Here is a 21,799-nt window from a genome sequence, read left to right as displayed (position 1 = left end):
CATCGGACAATCCTCTCGCGCTGACGTACGGATTGCATAATCCCTCCTGTCACGTGATCAGATACAACCTATATAAACAAACCAGCAGAGGTCCACAGCTAAATCCATTTATCCAGCCACTGTACCTCACTTAGTCCATTTACTGTGCATGAGTAAATGTACTTAGTTAAAAAAGAGTTTGAAAGCTACAGAGATTCATTTTAAAATGATGATAATATTTTAAATATTTTTATGAGTGATGAGTGATTTTTACCCTTGTAATGAGTTTCTAAGACAAACATTTAATATTGACAAGAACAACTGTTTTCTCCGAATCTGAGATTGAAACATTTATATTTTGCATCCAATCATGTACAACGTTTTTGGGAATTGTTTCAAAATTGGATACCAGACAGGGGTCCTCAAGCTCCTAGATAAAAAGAGGGAATACGAAGTACAATAGTTTGATTATTACGGCCCTAAGAAATTTATTCTCAGATGTTATGTTATATTTTTAACGCCAGTCCTCTTTTCCTTGTCTTCATGAATGAGTTATTAAAATGTATTGCCATTTTATTTATTTTCTATGAGTTATATGCTGTTGATCATTTTTATTGTTTATATTTCAACTTGTTGTAATGTCCAGAATTTCTTTCAAAATATTGATTTGTAAATATATATATATATATCAAAATATTGTTTTGTAATTATGTTTATATATATATATATGTTTATAAACAAATTTAAAAAACAACTAATGTTTAGAGCTACTTTTTGACATCTATTTCCCTACTATATACTTTTATTAAAATAAATTTCAGGGGGAAGAACCATGTGACAGTTCTGGTTTACATATCAAGATTGTTTTCTTTTAAAAGATATGCTGAACTGTTACATAATCACATAACTGAAAGTGGCCATTGTGCAGTTAGAGAACTCAAGTACATTTGGTGATTAGATTTCCGTATTCTTACTTCTTACTACTTACTTTTCATGAAATAATTTCTGTTTGGTATTTAACATGTTCATTTGTAATATTTTTTGTTGTATTACTACTTTTGTCTTGGCATTTGAATACTTCTTCAACTACTGATTAATACAGTTAGGAAGTGAAATATTATTAGTCACACTATGATGCCTTAGGGAGTGAGTTGCAGTAGAACAAGTCAAATGACAAAACTTAATTCCTAAAAAAACAGACACAGTATTAAAGTGGATTATGTCATATGCTTCAATAACACTACATATAGCAAGTTAAGTGTCTTCTGTTTCAGAGCAATATATTCACAAGTTACCTGGTCTATTACAAATGAAAACATTTAATTGAATAAGTTAAACAATTTACACAATTAAGAAAACATTCCAAGCAAAAAACATTATCTCTTGCACAACTCAGAAAATATCACACAGCTATCAACAGGTTAAGATAGAGTACTGTCAAGTCAAAACTATAAATCAAGTGTAATATAATATTACTGGTATTAATTCACTATTTAAAGCAAAGGCCAGCACAGAGAAAATTAGCTTAAAATAAGGGCCTTTGCATCACAACATAGCATATTTTTCTTTTCTTTTTTTTAATACAATGAATATCCAGGAGTCTCCACATCCAGTTTTAATACTGGTGAGAGTTTTAGGAATGCTGAATACTAGCTTATGATGGTTAGTCTGGCTTTTACTAACCTATGACACTACTGAGATACAGGGTGAAATTATGAACACTGGATCTTCCTGAGACAAATTAATAGAGACACATATTTGGATGTTTTCAACCATTTAAGTAAACAGTAACTTGACATGACAACTAGTCAAAATTTAAGTAAAAAAAAAAAATAAAGAAAATCACCTTCTTATACTTCTTTAGATAAAGAAATGACAGCAGCAGAATCTCTGCATCAACTGCAGAAAAGTTGAGATAAAAATGTAAACACAGGCAAATTCAACATCAGTTAAGTGAGGTACAGTAGTAGCTGTACTACCACGCCTGTAAACCTGAGGATGAATGACAGCAGAATGACCATAGACTGTGAGTTCAGGAAGTAATTTAAGTAAACTGAAAGACCTTAAAAATAAACAAAAGTGTTGTTTTGTTAAAAAGTGTACATTCAAAAAAATGCAAGTTTTTAAACACCTGAAAAATGCTACAAAAATATATTTTACTCTAAGGAATACATGTAGAAATGTTTGGCCACCCGAATCTCTTTAAATCTCTTCTAAGTAAAAGCCGCTGCAACATCAAATGGAAAAATGGCCATTTGTACACTGCCGTTATTCTACTGACGCTGGCGACTCATAAACGCCTCATCACTTGTGGTCCACCTGATGAAAACCACTTTACATGAGCATATATTCAGTAACTTAAACTTTAGACACCAGTATTTCAACGAACATTTATGTCTAGCAAATGGCACATTAAATTAGTACCTGCAATGCACCAATACCAATTTTGTAGACAAACAAATTTTAAAAAACAGTCAAAAGTCAAAAGTTATAGTCTGCCACATGACCTTATCTTCTAGAGATTATTTAGCACCTGTAAAAATTTCATGCTGCTGGAAATATGAGTGTTTGTGATTTCCTGACCATACAAAGGGGCAGCAGACTAAATACTGCAGTGGGTGGTTTTAAAACTTTCTTTGGACTTTTTGAATTTTTTTTTAATCAAACTGATGTTCTGTGCTAGTGAGGAAAGCTCATTACTGCTGTTTGATCCTGCAGGGTGTGACTGTAATTTCATAGTTTTGTCATTCAAAGTTGTCTTACAGGTTCAAATAGCTGAACTGGGCTGAGATTAGCATAATTAGAACCACTTTAACATCTTGCTGTTATGTGTATGTTTTGTCCAATCTGTCGGTGCAAAGTGCCATTTTCAAATAGCAATACTCAAACTGTTTCCCTTCACACATATATTCCCACAGACACTCATGCACATATACAGTAACTGCATTTATCTGAATGATACCAACACAGCCTAAAAGACTTAACAGCACCCTGAAGTCCAACGCGTCCTCATTATGGGACTGAAATTTCAAATCCCACATTAGGATTGATCATTTGACATATTTGACAAAATCATATGTGTCAAGTAAGTTCCCAGTTATGCAGCTTTTTTCTTCCTTTTCCTTCCTTTGCCATATCCTCGTCCAAACCAGCCACCCTGCACAGCTGTGGTTTCCTCCCCCTGTTCTCCAGCGTCCGGTAAACAGTCCTCCTGCCCATCAAGCGGAGCTATGACCTCACGAGTATGGCTGTCAGCCTCTTCTGGTCGCAGAGGTGTGGCTAGGCTGAAGACGGGGTCCTCTGCCCTGACGGGAGAGAATGAGGGAAACTGAGCTTGGAGGCAATAAGTTGGATTAATATTTCTATTTTGTGTGTGTAGTCCCACAATGGGGAAATTTGCATTGTTTCAGCAGCCAGGTGTGAACAAAATAAACAAGCAAAAGAACAATATAAATAATAAAAGTCCAGGGTGCAATAGTAAAAAACAAAGTGTGATAGTAAAAAAAACCCACAAAGTGCAAACTTAACAGTTGTAAAATATTTACATCAACTGCATATGGAAGATTGCACTTGTAAAAAACTGCACTATAGTATATACATTTACCCTCTTTTACTCTGAAAGAAGACATGTTTGTATACTCTGCTATGAGAACAGTCTATTTAAATGCTAATTTAGTGTGCTTTGTGTGTGTTTGTGCCCTTACCTGTCATACACAGGTATCTGGATGTTCAGCTCCTCCATTAGGAGGCTCATGACATCATCACATTTGCCATGAATTTTCAGCACAGCCAGATCATCTTTCGGCGTCCACTAGAACAAAAGCAAAGCCCCATTATCAGCAACTGAGTAGTGAGAATGTTATTTGCATCTTATTGAAATTGATTTGCATCTTTTTCATACAAACTGTCAAAACTGAACTGTACCTGGAGGTTGACGATGTAGAGTTTGGGCCTTTTGCTTGCCGGTCTGTTCATGCTCCACAGACAAGCGTATTTCTTCAGCACCTTAAAGAGTGAGAAACAGAGAGTGAAGATCATTAAATGATGCAATATACATTCATTTACATGCCATGGGAATATAAAAACATGATATTCATATTAACCTGATTAAATTAAAATTTTAATTTACATGTTTGTTTGTTTTTTTAGATTTACAAGGCACTGTTTTGTTTTTATTAAACATACCTTCAGACTGGAGCCTAAGCAGAGGATTACATCCGCCATCTCTGCAGCCTCTGCAGCTCCCTTCCAGTTCAGAGGCTGCTCCAGCGTCCCACGTTCCCCAAAGTGTACTATAGTGTCCCTGAGTTCTCCACCACAGTGGCTGCACCTGCGGCCTGTCCCATGGCGGTGCAGCGACGTCCGCTCTGTCACGTCAAACAAACGCACGTACTCCCTGACTGGAGTACAGGATGTACACACCTACAGATAAAAAAAAAAAAAACAGCATGTCAGAGTAACTCACTTTCTTTGGAAAACAGTTTTCCAAGACGTTTAAAATCTAAAAACAATTTCAGATATGTACTTTCTTTAGTAATCCTGATGTAACAGCATTGCGTGCATGTATGTTGCGATGTCCTGTCAGTGAAAAATGTTGGTGAAACAGACATGAAGCCAAAGCAGCTCTGCTTGTGTCGCTCAGAGAAACATTACGTCATTTTATTGATTAAAAGAGATGGCTACTGTTTATTTGTTGTGTGCACTGTTGTGTGCTGCTGTGCAGGCCTGAACATGATGGGATGTTTTTGACAGCTGGTGTAGCCACAACAAACAAAGAATCAGGGTTTATATAGCCAATACTGAGTCAGCACTGCAAATTTATGTGTTTAAAAATATCTGACTACATCTTTCCAGCAAGTAAGTGTCCTTTATTTCAGAGTTATGAGATGAAGCAAGCTAAGGACAACAGCTGTGTGTGAGAAAGCGACCCAAAAAATTAAAGACTGAAGGTGTGTGTGTCTTACCTCAATAAACATGTTTCCATGAAGCTCAGACAGCGCGTGTCGGGGTAGACCGCTACGTAAGTGAAGTCCATCACAGTTTTGAGACACGACATGCTGTACCTTTTGAGATAAACATGTACAGTATATGTAAATACCAATATTCATATACTGTATATAAAACTGAACATCTAACAGTATAAGTTCTTTATCTAGGTCTTAAATACCAGCTTTTCCTTATGTAGCATCCTAATGCACATGTGTGTGAGCGTCGGCTCAGCTTTACTCAGGTCAGACGAACTGTTTGTGAAGAGAAACAAAAACAATAATAGTAGTTTGAGTTTAATTCATTTCAAAACAAAATGCAGCAAATATCAGATCAGTGCAGAGACTACATATCTCACCTGACTGTCCGTCCCTTCTGTAGCTGTGTCCACACCCCATTTGGGCCCCTGTAGTCTGGGATAGAAGCTGCCTGATATGAAAGACATTATTAGTCCAGTGAAAGTTAAAAAAAAAAGTAACAGAAACTGAAGATGCAGAGTTTGGATTACCGTACTGATTCCGGCTCCTGTGTAAACCACCAGGTGTTTCGCTTGTTTTACTGCCACAGCGAGCTGCCTGACTTTACTCTTCAGCTCATCAGCATCATCAAACAGCTAAAGACAGTAGAGGAAAAAAAAAAAAAATGTTCACAACCACATGCCCCCCTCTCCCGTCCTTGCAGGAGATATACCACCAGTGCTGTGCTCGCAGAGCCTCCAGCATCATCCTGGACCCCAATCACCCATCCAACAAACCATTTTCCCTCTTACTATTGCAGAAAAGATCTTGGAGCAACTCCGCCAAATCCAGCAGAATGCTTATCAGCTTCTACTCACCGGCAGTTAGAATTATTAATAAACGGTGCCCCCGATGCGTCAACATTGAACGAAACATTACATTACACTGTGTTGCACTGAGCACTTTAAATGCTGCACTTTTAAATTTAAATATTTAAATGTCTGTGCTGGTCTGTGTGCTGCAGCATTTCGTCTTTGTTATGTATGCAGAAAAATGACAAATGAGAAATATCGATATGGACACTATTACTCGGACAATATACAAGCACTCATATACTGGGGACTGTGTGTGGATACTTGGCAGTGGTGTGGTTGGAATCTGACAATTTCTTTTATTTTTCACATCATGTCAATACTTCAGTACTGATTTACCTTAGTTTATCATTCATTAGTGCTCTTATCTATTTTTTTTTGTTTTATCTTTAGGTGTTACTCAATCCTTATTTATTTTATTCTTTATAAAATCTTCTGGTGTGCTGCTGTCTGGTGTGCTTTGGGGATTGTGTTTTCTGTGATGTGGTTTGTGTTGTTGAAAATCTTAAAATTCACTAAACTTTAAGTGACAAATAAACTGAATCTCGACTTGGTTCTTTACATCTAACTAATACTTTGAAACCTGAGCACAATGGCTCAAATTCTTTCAAACATTAGAGGATGGAGATGAGTAACTTGAGTGACTAAAATACCCCAAATTTAGCAAGAAACAAATACAAGAAAATTACCTGAAAATTATCACCAAAATAAAGGTGCAAAGACAATACATCCACAAAAAGAATACATTACCTGGAAAAAGTGCTAAAAAATACTAATGATTCTGTAACATATTTTCAACATACCATTAAAATAATAATGCTTTTCTGAAATTATTTACATTTTTATCTCAAAATCAACTAATTTCTTGCACATTTCTTGCCAAGTTGTTAATTGCTTTTTCCTCTATGTTTTTGAAAGAAACAAAACCAGCTTGCTTGGCGATCAAAATACTTGTTAAGGCGTCTGAACGCAGCACGAGAAAAACGGCGAGGATCCGTGTTTCAAAGGGTTAAATACAGCTGAAATCCCACCTCACCGGGTAAATCAATGGCTAACACAGTTAGCACGGCAGTCTCACCTCCTCCTGCTTCCTCTTGAGCACATTTCTGCGGACTTGTCTCTTGCAGAGCTCCTCCACAGTTTCTCTGTGCAGCCGCAACACAGCGGCCTCCTCCTCCGACCGCTCAGCCTCCGGTTTCTTCAGGACCCGTCCAACCTTCAGTTAACAAGAAGACAAAAAATGTCTCACCGGCTGAGAAACACTACATGCACCGAGAACCGCTGCTTTACGCCGCTAGCTCGGTGCAGCTAGCTGCAGAAACAGGCTTCTTCTGTGCTGCAGACTCGTCTTACCTGTCTAAAGATCCGCCTCTCGCTCTCACGTTCAAGTATTTTGGCCCTTTCCAGCGCTTTCCTCTCGGCTCGTGAAGAAACACCGGCGTCTGCCTCCTCCTCCATCCCGTGAAAGATCAGCTGAGAGGTAGCTAGCTGTTACAAACACAACCCGCAGCTCAACAACAAAGCCGGATGTTGTCCGTGAAAAGATGACAGTAAACGGCCAGCAGCGCCCCCTGCTGCCGGGAGTCTGCACATGCCTTTAATAAAGCCTCAGCTCCCGCAAGAGCAGCTTTCAACTGATTACGCTTTGAAACCTGAGTGAGTTGGCTTTATATCTTTCAACATGGGGAACAACTTGAGAAGATGTGACCCAAAAATTAGCAAGAAAAAACGGCCAAAAGTATAACCCCCCCCCCCCCCAAAAAAATTTCTTGCACTGTAAAAGAAAATAACTATGAATTGCACAATAAGATTCAAGATTCAAGATTCAAAGTGTTTATTGTCATATGCACAGTATGGAAACATGTTTCCCTGTACAATGAAATTCTTACTTTGCTGTCCACAGAATGCCTAACATGTAGAAAATATAAAAGAAATATGAAATAGAAATTTAGAAATTTACAATAGAAAGTAGAAAGAACAGTGCAAATAAAACAGTACAGTGCAAATTTGAACAGTGCAATTGTGCATGTGCAAACAGAATAGTAAGCTGTCAGGTACAGTTATGAGGTCGTGTATGTGAGGTAGTTGCTTTGTGAACTCCTGTCAGCAGTTTAGGAGTCTGATTATAATAATTATTTGTACATTTACAAGCTACTTATACTATTCTTGCAGTTTGCAGAATAGTTCTAAATGTAAAATTATAATAATTACAATTTTATTTACCCTGCTATCTTTTTAAAAATAATTTCACAAAGCTACTAATTTCATGCAGTTTGCAGAACAGTTCTTGGACAAGTTACTCATCACCTTTCCCACCTTGTTTTTGAAAAAAAAAGCAAACCAATTTGCTCATATTTCAAAGGTTTAAACACTTGCAAAGGCATCTGAATGCAGCACAAAAAAACTGATGTCAAACCAGGTTTCAGAGGGTTAAAAAGCATTTATTACCAACCACATACAAATAAATAACATATAAAACAGGTCCAAAGTCTATAAGAATACAAAAATGCAAAGGTTTACAGGTGTTTTGGCTGACAAGTGATCCCAAACACACTTGGAAAATATTTAAGGCAACACCTGGGAGTAGCACACTATTCAAGTATTTGCAAAAACACTAAGATCTGGAGCTGGATATTAAAGTTCCTGCATATGAGAAGCATTTACAAACATACTAACAGACTTTAAGATGCTAATACAACAGGAGATGGTCTGTTTTTGGTGACAATAAACCAGGCACATATATTGAAGGAACGGAATAATTCAGAAGCAGATATTTTAACATTAGACAACCGAAAAAACAATGACACGCAAAACAACTAATTCCTTGGTTAACAGACCCTTTTCCCAGGAGCCATAGCACAGATGCAGTTAATTACTTTAAACACAGCTGCATTTAAGTGAGTTATTTGGATGGAGCATTGTTCATGCCGACTCACAAGTATGACTGACTACATGCTTATTTCTGAAGTTGTTACCCCTCAGAACAAAGCAATGTACCTTTGCAACACCTAATCACAGGTTGAATGTCTTGCAGTTGGACAATGAGTAACTTGTCCTTAATACTTTGATTTTTTTAAGTACTTTTTAGCAGCAGGAAGTAAAATGACCAACTAATTCCCAAGAAAGGCTATTTGTTTTGCATGCACTGTGTATATTTTTGCTGCTTACCTGCGCTAATGATCTCGTAACATCCACCTTATGGCCTCAACATTATGATCCAAATGAAACAGAGCCTTATTTATTTCACCTGTTCTTTTTCTGCTATGAGATGACACGTCTGCTGTGAGTCATAAACATAGCATCTATGAGGTGCATTGCACAGAGCTTCTTCAGCTAAAAGACGCCAGACTGGGTGTTTTTTTGCCAACTCAACACCTGTTCCACGCACATCTGCAGCATCATACCAGTGAAGATTGTGGAAAAATACTGGCCGCAGACCTGGAAAAGAATTTCTGTTACTGACGGAGCTTTTATGACGTTTTATTCCCACCTGAGCATCCGCTTGATGTCAAACTACGCTGAAGTGGAGGAGTGGAACTGTCAACACTGTATTAAACCTTGCTGTAGAGTGTAAAAAAATTCAAAGCACACAAGATGTGAAATAAAATGATGACAACGCTACGTGTCAAATTTGGATTTGGAAACTCTCAAATAAGTAGTTATACAATATTTATGTGAGCGCTAGAGGCCTTATTAGGAGTCCTCACTGGGGCCAATTAAGATAGGTGTCATCGAGGTCTGGAGGAGTTAGTGCTCTTGGGGACCCTCTGAGGATTTGCTCTGAACTGTCCTCGTTTGGTTTCCAGCGGCTGCTCAGCAGAGAATCCACTATTGTGTCCGGTCCTCATGGCAACTCCCGTGTGTCTTTCTGCTGCTTTTTTCTGGATCCTGGAGGGAAGAGAAGATTTTAGCCACCGTTGAAGGTACCGCTTGTTAACAAAAAGGATTTTTTTAGCCTGTAATGCAAGATGTTCAATTCACTTAAAGGGTTAAGCTGAGCAGTGCTTTTTCAGCTGGCTGCCTCGTTAGGGAAAACTTCTGAAAAATGTGTGATAGCATTAAGAAATATATGTGAAAAATCCACTAATAAAACAGATTTTAAAGGTTGGGTTCATACTTTATTGTGACGGTGGGAGCACTCCGTAATAGTGAGAGATTTTAATCAGGCACAGCCACAAACAATTCAGCATAAAGCACCCACGTGTTCAAAATTGCATACTTTTTGTCTTTACTTTCAGTATGTACTGTAGCGTGTAAAAAATGATCACACAATAACTTGGTGGCTCTCTTGCAGCCAATCTGAGGACCGCCTGGAGGAGACTGCACCCCTGTTGAAGAGGTTATAGAGTAGGTACATAATTGGGACATACTACTTTGTCCAAACAATGTGCCTCGAACTTTGACCCTCTCACTCACACACGTCGCAGTCCATACTGCGAAATTTAAAGTAAAAAAGAAAAGCCTGGGATTAGGAACGCAGCAGATCATAACTTAATTACTTGACAACACTCAAGGTCAACCCAAAGAGTTCCCCTGTTGTTACTTTGCAATGTTTATCGTTAAACATTGTAGACTCTAACATTCACATCATTAAAATTACACATGCACTTCTCACATTCATGCCTTTTGTTGTTTTTGGTTATCTTTATTATTATTTTTGCGTCTTCTATCAGTTGTCAATCAGCTGTCATCTGCGTGCAGCTAAGTCGATGTGGTGTATCTCCTGCAGTGCAGAGCTTCTTATGGCACACTGCATTTGACATACTATGTTTTGGGACACACTAAATCTTTTTATGTCGTACTAAAGAGTGCAGTAGTATGGGTACTGGAATGCAGTGCAAGTGGAGACACTGGTATCAACTCTGTGTTGGTGATGCACACTCATCGTGTATTGTGACTGTACTGGCAGTAACAGCGTACACATGTGGCTTTATAAATACCTGTAAACACAACAACACTTGACCTGCACGGATCTAAAAACAACAGGAAGCAGCACCGATCCAGTGAAAACTCACATCACTCCCCTCTTCCTCTCCAGTGATTTCTGTGTTGCAGCTGACAGAGAGCTCTTGCGTCTGGGATGGCCTGCGTGCCCGCCCTAAACACGCGATGCACACGCAAACAGAGCACATAATACATTAAGGTTTGCACTACCAGCAAGGTACATTATAATACTCACAACATTCATCAGTAGAAAGGAGCCATACATTGTAACAGTACAGTATCAATATTTCAGTCCTGTCTGCTTATTTTAAAGAAATGAGATCAACAACATAAGTCCTGCTCTGGGAAAAATAAAACACTGTTATTATCCACCAGAAACCTCGTGAAGCTGTGTGAAGTGTCGATGCCCCGAAAGGTCTGGATTGCACTAAAAGCATAATGGTAGTTTAAATAATTAGACCTGGATCAGAGCGGCTGTAATTAAATCCTGATATTCCTGTGTAGTGTTTACTTTTGGCCCAGTGGTGCACGCTCACACTGTTTTACACCTGTCTGTGATGCCAGTGTTTCAATAAAAAAAGTCAGCCCTAACCGTACCACTTACAGGACTTCCCCCACAGCTCACACACACAGCCTCTCAAAAGGTTACCTGTCGTCTGAGCTCTCGCTCCCTGACCAGCTCTCTGTCCCAGCCGATCAGCTGCATCCTCTCCCCAGCTGACAGGCTGAAGAATACGTCGTGGATCTCGTAACGTGCGGCGCGCAGCTGGAGGGGGAAACAATTACAAAGCAGACGATGGCTTAAATGGATGCGTGTAATCACAGTATCTGTTGTGGTAACTGCTAATGGAGGGAATAATTGCTCGGATGGCAGCGTAGCGGAGAAGAGGAGAAAGGTTAACAGATGTTTACGACACGTGTTTGCTTTAATACCTGCAGAGCGACTCTCTCCTGCAATAAAAGGTCCTGTCTGCTACAGAGCTCTCCTCTGCCGGGGCTCTGCTGCTGGAGGGCCTGCAGGAACTGATGAGTGTCCTAGACACCCACCCACATACACACACACACACACACACACACACACACACACACACTGACTGTTTTTGTTCATTCTATAAAAAATGAGAGTGACAGACTTGACACTGCTGTCTCCGCTCACCCTGATGGTGCGCACCAGCTGCGCCACTCTCTCGGTCCTCAGCAGCCTGCGAGCTAGAAAGCCTTTCGCGACTGCCAGCAGCAGGGGGCGGTAGCGCTCTGAGAGTGGACCGGAGGGCTGAGGAAGAGGAGGAAAAGGGGAGCGATGAGTGGGGTGAATAATGAGGACCAGAGGGGAAGAGAGAGGAGAATGCTAATTCCATCAATGACAACCAATTAATTTCCCACGCAGATTCTCAAGGTCTTTTGGTTGGCATCTGTTTAGCGCATCAACGCAAGTGGACTCATCATTATAATAGGTAACAATAATAAGCAGAATAATAATGTGTCACTCACTTGTTGATTCTGAAGCTGTTGCATTAAAGGGACATGTTTGTTGGATAGTGTAAGTGAAGCTTAGCTGATGCTCTTGAATCCATATTAGAGAGTAATAATAGACGGGAGGGTTTACTGATAAGGATTAAGACATCGAGGGGGGAGTGTATGTCTCACCTGAGTGTGTCAGCTAGCGGGTGATGAATAAAAATATTGTGGGATAAGCAGGGCAAGCTTTTTCGCATCAGTGACTGACATTAGTCACAACAATTGTGATGGTGATACCTGAGCGAGAGCAGAAAAGGTCACCGTGTCCCCGAGACGTGAGCTTGACATGGAGCAAGGGAAGGACACGCTCTGGAGGAGACGGTAACGTACTGCCAACGCCTGAGAGAGACAGACAGGAGAAAAAGACATTAGGGTGGAGGGAACGAATAGGAGAAGTGCACGTGTGTGTGTGTGTGTGCAGACACGCATGCATGCATTTGGGAGCAGGCAAGGTTGGAAAATATTGAATTGGAAAGGACAGCAAATGAGGCAGGAGGAAGAAATTAATTGAGGGTAGAGAGAAAGAGACAGAAGGGGAGAGATGGGGCACAGAGGCAAGAGGGATGAGATGAGAGAGGGACCGGAGGAGGAGGAGGAGGAGGAGGAGGAGAGGGATGACGGGGATGATGAGACAGGAGAGATGGAGAAAATTAATACAGCCAGAGAGTAAAAACGACGTCGGAGGAGGTATGAGACAAAACAAAGAGTGGGATGTGAGAAGAGAAGAGGAAAAAAAAAAGGAGAAGGGAAGGGGACCATTAGCGGTGGCACTCGACGGGACGATCTGGCACTTAACCACAGACGCTCATGAATTAAACAAATTATCCTTTCCCTTTCTGTGTCAATTCCCTCGGTCCCCTCCTCCCTCTACCAGATAGTCCAGCCAGCTCACTCTGTCATCACACCACAAATGATGGAAGGACAGAGGGGAGTCAAAAAAGAAGTCTTTTTTTTTAAACAGCTTATGTTAATTATATTGTTGTTAAGGATACATAAATTAAACAGAGACCGTGATTAATAGGGCAAGGACAGTGGCCAAGAACAAATACAGACCCAAGCTGAAGACACAAGAACTGACTGCCAGAGAACAGCAGGCGTCCTTGAAGTCTTGCACGTGCACGCACACACACACACAGAAACAGGCGACCATGCCAGCTCGCCTCTTAGGGGTGTAATGAAACATTTATGGTAGAATCCCTGTGTGTGGTTTTTTTTAACTGGGGAGAGTCTGAAGGTCTCTTGTAATGAGCAGATGTCTGTAGTCTGCCCACGACCTCGCTCTCCAGACGCATGCTCTAACAGGTAGGGCGACAGCATGTGTGTCCGTGTGCCCACATATGGAGCAGTGCCAGAGCCTTAAAAAGGTCTGCCTGCGGTTGCAAAAGAACATTTGGGGTCAATGTTATATCACAGCTTAGTGAATTGGTTAGAAACTCTGTATTTTAAAAAAAGATGGGAACACATTAATTCTTTTAATTTATCATAGGTGACTTTGGGTGGAGTCAAAAGCCTGGGCAGAGTGAATTATAGTGGCTGTACGGGAATTACGTCGCGCCAGATCTGTACAGCAATAGGTGATGCAATTTAATGCAAGAGGCCGACCAATGGGATGAAGGAAGTATCAGTATGACTGGGTCTGAGCCATGTTTAGACTCATAATAATTGTCTTGTTGGGACATTCAGGTTTTCTTTTTCTTCTCGTGGTTTGTTTATGATATTGAAGGTATGGAACATATTTATATGACGAGTCAGGAGAAAACTTAAAGGGTGCAGCTGGTATTTTTCTATATTGTTCTTGCTGTCAGCAAATCTCATGGGGCTCCCTCGTGTCTGAGGGATTGGGATGCCAACCACGAACCGCAACGTCTTCAACTCAACCTCAGCTGAGGACCTTTGCGTCATCTCTCCACACAGGCTGTTAACGTGGTTATTAAAGACGGCTAAATAACTCCCTACAGCAAGATATCCTACATTTAAACAGGAGTAAATAGTGCATTTATTGGGGACTATTTTCAGGGTTTCTGCAGTGCTCATCAAATCAAATAAAACATTTTTTTGGCTTTCGACACTAAATATGATGCAATTTCATTTTTTATAAAAAATTTTAAAATGTAAACTATAGTGACCACTATCAATGAAAAAGGCCGCTTAGAGGCTACGTAGGCTCTTAATTGTGACGCATTTAAACAAATCCATGCTAAAGCCCAAATACATTTTCTGGACAAAGTTCCCACACATTTAATGGACAACATTTCAAATCTTTCCATGACTTTTCAAGGACCCGTATTACTTTTTTTAAATCTTGCTCCACTGGCCTGGTGTTTTTCAACATATCAGATTCTAACTCTCTTCACAAATTATTTCAGCTCCCTGGCATACATGGAGGGACGGACAGAACGCGGGGAGAAAACGAAGAAACGTATGTAGTCACACATCGATGATGATGACAGAGCTACTACATTTGCAGGTTTGTCGCATGAAGTGGAAGGTTATCCACAGAGGATTGCTGGGACGATTTCATAACACACTACAACATTTCAGGACTTTTCCTCAACTTTCAATGATTTCAACTAATTCCATGACTCTCCAGACCTAGAAAATATGATTGTGAAATGACTTTTCCAGCTTTTCCATAACCGTGGGAACCCTGTATGGAGTTTATTAAACCAAAATACTTAGAACTGGACTAACTAAAGCAAGATGGTCAACAGAAGATACTGGAGCCAAACCCATCCTCTTTGTCTTTGAGTAAACAGGTGAAATAATGTGAAACCACACACAGGATGGTAACCTAAAGAACATGTGCAGCCTAAACAAATAAACAACACAGGAAAATACACATTCGAGCTCCTACGTAACCATTTAAGACAATAAGGCATACCATTACTCTTCAAGTATAAGTTAATTGACGTCTATATCAGAATTTTCTAGTATTTCCAAGCTGGATATAACAATAATTCTTCAGACTAATGAATCAATTTGCCTCCTGCATTCACATTCCCCTGTGACTGTCCCACTTGTAGCTTATAGGTGAATGAAATGAAATTTGACTTAATACCCTCTAAGGCCTTGATTTGAATACTTTTCAAGACCTACAATTATCCTGTTTTTTTAGGCATGGATTTTGTACGTTAGCGAGTATCTGGCAGCGAGATCGTGTGGGATTGACTATTTTTTGGACAACAGTGGAGTCTTCAGGACGGATCAATATCAGCTTTATAAGCTTAATCAGACTTTGGCCACACAGGCAGTATTTGTTAGAGGGGTCAATGGTTTTAGTCTTTTCATGGTATTTGATGACAAATTGAGAAAAATATAAAATATTGCCACATATCTCAATTTTAACATCTGTCGTTTCAATATTATTTTCACCCGGTAATAGCAACAATCCATCTCCACTGTCTCACCTGCAGCAGCTCTTCCTGTTGTCTGCGGTGCTCATCCTGCAGGGCTCTGATCTGAGCAGCGTGGGCCTGTTTCAGCTGTTCCTGCATGTCTTTTTCACTGCCGTGGCCTTCGTACCGCCGCACCACGGCTAAAAGCAGTAATTATGACATGTGGTCACTTTTTGTGTGAATAAAAACTGTTGGCAAGACAAAATCTGGACTTCATACAGTAGAAGGCAGACTGCATCACTGAGGACCGTTCACACCCCCCTCAACACTTGTTTCAGCTTCTCCCTTCAGCCAAATGTTTCAGAGTACCTCTGGCCAAAAGGAGAAGTTACAAAAACTCTTTTATTCCCAGCTTAATATATTTTATAAATAAGGCAAAACAGTCACTACTTTTTTAATGTAGCTTTGCACACGTTTTTATTGCTCGATGGACTGTTGATTGTGGGATTTTATGTAAGTCTCATGGGTGTGACTGATTTTTTTTCATGTTGTTTGAGCCTCTAACCAAAGGCAATTTTCTGTCGACGATACATTTTTTTTAATATCGAATGTTATGCAACTAGTTATATCATGTACATATGGGCTAAGAGTATGCTGGGTTCTGATCTATATTCTGCATATGTATAGATATGATATTTTTTTTGCATGTAACAGCGCTGTACTGTACACACTTCGCCTAAGGTAGGACCCCAAAAAAGGTCACGAAAATGAACATTGTGCTCCTGATACACTGAAGATCATTTAAAATACAAAAAATATATCAGTCCTGAACCTGAGGACCAGCTAAGGGTGTTCATGCTGTTCTTAGTCTGATGTTGAGTCATGTTTGAACTAGGAGTGGACAGATTATCAGCCTGGCCATTTTTCGGGGCCAATATTTGGCATTTTGCCATTTATCTGTAGCAGCATATTATATTAATGATTGCTGATAAAAATGAACTCATTAAAAAGTGCAAACAAAGTGTCAGCATGGAAGGAACTTTTACTTTGTAAAAGCTCAGGGAGCTATTTTTATTTATTCATTTTTTTAATTTAAATTTTCACCCGTGAAGTTGTGAAGTTGCTGGGAACTTGCTGTATATGATGTTTTATATTTCAGTTTTGACTCAACATTTGCTAAAGGCATTTAAACAAAGTTTTGTTTTTATTGTAAATGCATCCAAATATCGGTTATCTATCTTATTAACTACTAATAATCTGCTTCGGCCCTGAAGGTCGACCCCTAGTTTGTACCACTCATTCTATTTTGGTTTTCTAAATGTCTTTGCACCCTAAAAACACTGTTCTGTGCATGCAGACTCTGTTCACATTGACGTCTCTGTCCCGCTATCGTCCTGGTCTTACCTGTAGGAGTGCTGGAGGTGGGTCTGACCGCAGAGCCTGCTCCTCTGCCGGCATCTGCACTCCTTTCCCGTGTCTCCTCTGACATGTGCATGAGCAGTCTCCGTTTAACCCTGGAAACTCTGCCCTGACCCTCACCGCCACTCTCTGGAGTCAGATGTTTCTCTTGAGCAAGATGACCTTTTGAGCCTGCATCTGACCCGGACCTTTCGTGAAGCCACAGGCCAGACGGTGAGTCCACATCATACGACTGGTTTAGAGATGGCGATTGGGTAGAGTTGTGACCTTCTGTCTCGTTCTTAGCTTCAGCTGAATGGTTGCTGGTATCGGAGAGCACTGAGGCTTTCCGTGCAGCGGCGGTTGCAGGTGGAACATTTCTGAATACGTCAGGAATTCGCAGCTGCTGTGTTACAGAGAGGAGGCATTTAGCTGAGGGCTTTCTACAGCCGCCATGCTGTCCATGACTTTTTGTAAGTCCTCCTTCACACGTCCCTGTTTCCTTTGCTCTCTCTGTAGCTAAGGTTTTTACTAGCCTGAGCTCACTAACGTTAACTGCCTCACTTTCTTTCACCTGCACTTTGACAGGAGCGTCGTCTGCGTCACTGATGCTCGGTTCAGGTCCTGTATCTTCATGCTCATTCTGGAAACTGTCTGATTGTTTTCTCGGCCACTCTCCGTACCTTTGGTCTTGCTCTGCATCGCTGCTTTCATCACAATCTCTCGGTTTGTCCTCAAAATAGTCACTATCACTTCGATGGGAGTGCTTGATGCCTCTAAAACTGAACTCACTTTCTGTGTTGCTCTCAGTTTGGCTGCGATCCTCTGAATTTTTTGTCAGTGTGGACTCCAGATCTGAGATCAGTACTTTCAGACCGGACAGATTGGACTCCAGCTGATCTATGTGCTGTGAATTCTTGATTGAAACACTTGTTACGTCAGCCTTAACCATGAGACTCACGTTGGAAGGAGCCGCTGTGGGACTGTTTCCATGTCCCAGGTTAACTTCATCCACCTTGTGGTCTTCCATCAAACGGGTATCGACTAAAACCTTCCTCTTTGAGGTCTCCGCCCCATCAAAAGCTTCTTGGATAGTGCCTTTGCTTTTGCAGCGCACAGGACTCTTACAGAAATTAGGGGCTGGGATAGTGTTATATTTCCCTACTTTATTAAAAAAAGCTGCAGGACAGTTGGTCAAGTGAAAGGCTTCCTGAGTGGGCAAGGACTCTGTTGACTGTTGCTGAGGGAAGGTGCTGATTTGCTCGTGCTCTGTAATAACCGCTTGTGAAATGTTTCGCTTATTATTTTTGACAATTGTTTCCTCCTTGACACAAGTAATTTCCTGAGTATTTTCATCTCCTGTTGAATTTTTGCTTTCAGACTTAGAGTTCGCCTTTTCCTCAAAAATCTCACTCTCAACCCTCCTCTCATTTTCCCAGGATTTCTTCGACGTTTTCACAGGCGGAATAAAAATGCCTTTTCTCTCCTTAGTCTTCCTCCCCTCTGTGGTCACCGTCCCCTTGTGAGGGAACTCGTCATTCTCCTTATCAGAGAGGCTCTGCTCCTCTACCCTTGCTCTCTCTGGAATTTTAGTGTTTTTGGCTTGGTTCCTAATCATTCGCTGGCGCCGCCGATACTCCTGAGATTTCTTCAGCAAAGCCTGGAGGCTTAGACGATAGGGCTCCTCAGATGGCTTTGCTTGGTCTTCACTGCTGTCTGCTGGTTCTGGATCTGTGGGGTCGTGCTGAATATGCAGCTCTGTTGTTGGACTGTGATGAGTGCTTGACGTCTGTGATAACTCTGGATTGTCTGAGCAGCCACTGTTTTGTAATGAAGAGGCTGAGCCCTCAATTCTGTCCAAACTGTGCTCTTCATCAAGGTCAAGTACTGTGGAAAAGGAAAGGTTATCTCCACCCTCTGTGCTGTCTCGATGAGTGCTTTCGGATTTCTCTAAATGGTCACACGTGACTGAATCATTTTGGAGTGAAGTGCAACAGATGTCTTTTACTTCTATAAAGTTACTGCAAAACGATGTTTCCAGTCCGCTCCTTTCCAACTCATCTCCATCTATGGGAGGGTGGCTAATAATATCTGGCATCTTGGCGATTGTGTTTGAGGTGTTGTGAAGGAAAAAGCCGCTCATATTATATGAGGAGCCAAAGTTAAGGCTCTCTATCTCTGCATCGACTCTTCCAGAGACGCTGGTGGTGTTTTCAACATTCTCGTACGTTATGTAACCTGAAGATAACGACTGGTGGCTCGCACCATTAGGGGACTGTGATCCCTGTTGCTTGTAAAGTTGTCCATTAAGGCATCCTTCCTGGTAACTCTGCTGAGGTATGGCATCAGGGGCAGAAAAGGCACTATATGTGGTTGATGTAAACGGAGTAAAAGAAACACCATCCTTTTCTGTCCTTTCAGGTGATGGTGGGAGTGAAAGACTATCCTTTGTTCCAATGAGAAAATTGCTCTTCGACACTGATCCACCGCTGGTGTCATGGGAATATGAAGATTTTGTGTTCATCTCTGACTCTTGAAGCAACTCCTCCAGTGTTGGCATCTTCCTCAGCTGCAAATATCAAGAGATCAGAGACAAGGAGTTTTCTCATTTGATTACATTTCAAGTGGGAATGACAAGTCATTATATGAAAGAAAATAATGTTCCACAGTAAAGAACTAGAGTATGTTTGTATAAAACTAAGCAGTGTAACTTATCTTTAAGCAAAACACAAACATAGGAACATCTCAGGCTCCCCAGGAGCACAGCTGTAAAGTCAGGACTTTAATATTACCTGAACACTGTCCAGGATAGTTTGCACAAAGGCCACTCTTGAATCATGCTTCAGTTTTCTGCAGACAGCCGCTTCCTGTGCTGCATCTCGGTGCTGCCGCATCTCCTTCCTCTGCTCCGCTGACAGCTGTTATCATCAGAAAGCAGACATGAGATGTCACGTATGCTAAAAAACAGGGCTGGCATTAATAACTTTTTTTCATTATTGATTATTCTGTTCTTTATTTTTTCAAAGAACCACTTACTTAAAGTGACAGGTGTCTGTCACAAATTCCCAGAGCCCCCTTTACGATGACTTCCTAAGATTGATTTGTCCAACCAACACTCAAAATATTATATATTATATTATATTGTACTAACTTTAAAGGGTGGGGGATAATGATACAGCACAGACAGTATGGCAATATCTTGCGTGGCAATTTTTTAAACTCATAACAGGATGTCAAATATTGAATTTCTTATTATATAAATTATACATATGTAAATGCAACTGTTGTTAGTCTTCTACAACAAACTAAAATTGACTGCTTTTCTCAGTATACTAGATACATTTAGCTGCAAATAAAATGTTTTCAGTGAAAACTTTATCTTTAAAACCGATCTCATTAGATAAAACAGACAAGGTTCTCTTCCTTCCTTAAGGAAAGGTAATAAATGACATATGTTACCACAATATTCAGCATATCACAAAACGTGATAGTAACTCTACAATGATAAAGCAGCAAGCCTAACATCTGACAAACTGGAAAAATGTGGCATTTTTATTTTATGAATAATTATCAGGTTTGCATTATTTGTCTGTGCTAACTGTTTAGGCTCTAGTCACATCATGAGCAAATTTCACACCAGCCTGATACACAACAAAGACACAACAAAAAGGTGCTGTACACTTCAACTGCGTCTCCTTTTAAGAGATTAAACCCCGATCATGTCGGTTTTAACATAAATATCATAAAGCAGAGCTCATACCAGAGGAGGAAGGACGGGTCGTCCATAGAAGAGGATGAGAGAGGATGCTGGGGGGGTTTTGTTGTGTTGCCTCTCACTTTGCCTCAGATGGGAGAGACGATGCTGCACAAACTTGTCATAGTCCTCCATCGAGATGCATCAGGATACGTTAGGCAGTCCCGATTTCTAGTTTAACTATCGCTGATATATTCACGATATCTTCGATGACTGTCGCTAACGTTAGCTGCTGTTACCCTAGCAAGCTAGCTAGCTAACAGGTTAGCTGCTTTTACTACCAAACTGAAGACTTATCTAATTAATTTCTATTAACACAAGACGTAACAGGAGGAAACGTAGCGCAGCAACACAGCGTTACTTATGGTAAAAAAGCGACAAAATAAAGTATAGCAAGCTATGAAACAAAAAATCCTTCAGGATGGATCTGTGTTTACATTTTTACCCGCCTCCTCCCGGAGCGACGATGACAGTTTAACCGTCCAAACGCTCTCAAAACACGGACTGGATTCCCCGCGCGGATGTGGATTAGACCACATTAAACAACCAGTATAGCAAGTTAAACGCAAAACACGACTTTGGTTCACAAAGGATCGTATCATATTAATATATAAAATATAAAAACCTCCTCATCTTTGTCGACGATATCGCGTCGAAGCTGGTATAAATGAGGCGTATAACGCGGCGGCTGTCCGTGGAGCTGTGCTGGTTACTGGATAGCGCCACCTGCAGACTCGACTGGCTAAACACCAACATGCTGCCTTTCACCGAGGACAACAACTGTGTTAGGACAAATTGTGCAGCGCATTTCAACCTTGAATTTTGGAACCCAGGAAATTTTAAAAAGATTATTAATTATACACAGTCTCATTTTAAATATGTAGAGTCCATATTTAATATAATACAGTACATAACTTAGATTAGTGCAACCTTTTTCCTTGAGGGTCCCCTTCTATTGATCATTGATTAAACTGACAATGCCTGACTAAGTGACATATTTTATAGATATTTGAAAATATTCAAAACATAATAAGTGTACAGTACATGACTTATATA

General features: G+C 40.4%; 2 protein-coding genes across 5 annotated transcripts; both read right to left on the bottom strand.

Moving 5' to 3' along the window:
• Positions 1-1,468: 1,468 nt before the first annotated feature.
• On the bottom strand, positions 1,469-7,321 carry sirt7 (sirtuin 7). Of its 2 annotated transcripts, none has more exons than XM_042485291.1 (10): positions 7,148-7,321; positions 6,873-7,010; positions 5,474-5,578; positions 5,324-5,394; positions 5,147-5,219; positions 4,944-5,042; positions 4,165-4,401; positions 3,904-3,984; positions 3,684-3,790; positions 1,469-3,284 (listed from the first exon to the last, which is right to left on the bottom strand). In XM_042485291.1, the coding sequence occupies exons 1-10, from the start codon at positions 7,250-7,252 to the stop codon at positions 3,077-3,079; spliced, it is 1,224 nt and encodes a 407-aa protein (XP_042341225.1). In that variant the 5' UTR covers positions 7,253-7,321; the 3' UTR covers positions 1,469-3,076. The 2 variants fall into 2 exon arrangements, with proteins under 2 accessions (XP_042341225.1, XP_042341226.1); XM_042485292.1 differs by having other exon boundaries at positions 3,140-3,279.
• An 893-nt stretch (positions 7,322-8,214) lies between these two features.
• si:ch73-100l22.3 lies at positions 8,215-21,153 on the bottom strand. Of its 3 annotated transcripts, XM_042485428.1 has the most exons (10): positions 20,750-21,153; positions 19,782-19,907; positions 16,996-19,558; positions 15,664-15,791; positions 12,494-12,595; positions 11,895-12,011; positions 11,672-11,773; positions 11,388-11,504; positions 10,810-10,892; positions 8,215-9,682 (listed from the first exon to the last, which is right to left on the bottom strand). In XM_042485428.1, exons 1-10 carry the CDS (start codon positions 20,876-20,878, stop codon positions 9,523-9,525), a joined length of 3,627 nt encoding a protein of 1,208 aa, XP_042341362.1. In that variant the 5' UTR covers positions 20,879-21,153; the 3' UTR covers positions 8,215-9,522. The 3 variants fall into 3 exon arrangements, 2 of the variants coding, with proteins under 2 accessions (XP_042341362.1, XP_042341363.1); XM_042485429.1 differs by lacking the exon at positions 12,494-12,595; XR_006105797.1 differs by lacking the exons at positions 8,215-9,682; positions 10,810-10,892; positions 11,388-11,504; positions 11,672-11,773 and having other exon boundaries at positions 11,945-12,011; positions 12,386-12,595.
• Positions 21,154-21,799: the final 646 nt, after the last annotated feature.

The sequence above is a fragment of the Plectropomus leopardus genome, chromosome 4 (genome assembly GCF_008729295.1).
Source record: "Plectropomus leopardus isolate mb chromosome 4, YSFRI_Pleo_2.0, whole genome shotgun sequence".
Taxonomy (NCBI): Eukaryota; Metazoa; Chordata; class Actinopteri; order Perciformes; family Serranidae; genus Plectropomus; species Plectropomus leopardus.
The sequence above is the reverse complement of the archived record's forward strand: the minus strand, read 5'-3'. Positions and strand labels throughout refer to the sequence as shown.

Coding starts and splice junctions, on each gene's coding strand:
- sirt7 (XM_042485291.1), bottom strand. CDS start 7,252: ATGGAGGAGGAGGCAGACGCCGGTGTTTCTTCACGAGCCGAGAGGAAA. Junction 7,011..7,147: donor AGAGGCGGATCTTTAGACAG/GTAAGACGAGTC, acceptor TGTTAACTGAAG/GTTGGACGGGTCCTGAAGAA. Junction 4,402..4,943: donor ATGGAAACATGTTTATTGAG/GTAAGACACACA, acceptor TTTTATCTGTAG/GTGTGTACATCCTGTACTCC.
- si:ch73-100l22.3 (XM_042485428.1), bottom strand. CDS start 20,878: ATGGAGGACTATGACAAGTTTGTGCAGCATCGTCTCTCCCATCTGAGG. Junction 19,908..20,749: donor GACCCGTCCTTCCTCCTCTG/GTATGAGCTCTG, acceptor TGATGATAACAG/CTGTCAGCGGAGCAGAGGAA. Junction 12,012..12,493: donor CCTTTTCTGCTCTCGCTCAG/GTATCACCATCA, acceptor CCTCTTCCTCAG/CCCTCCGGTCCACTCTCAGA.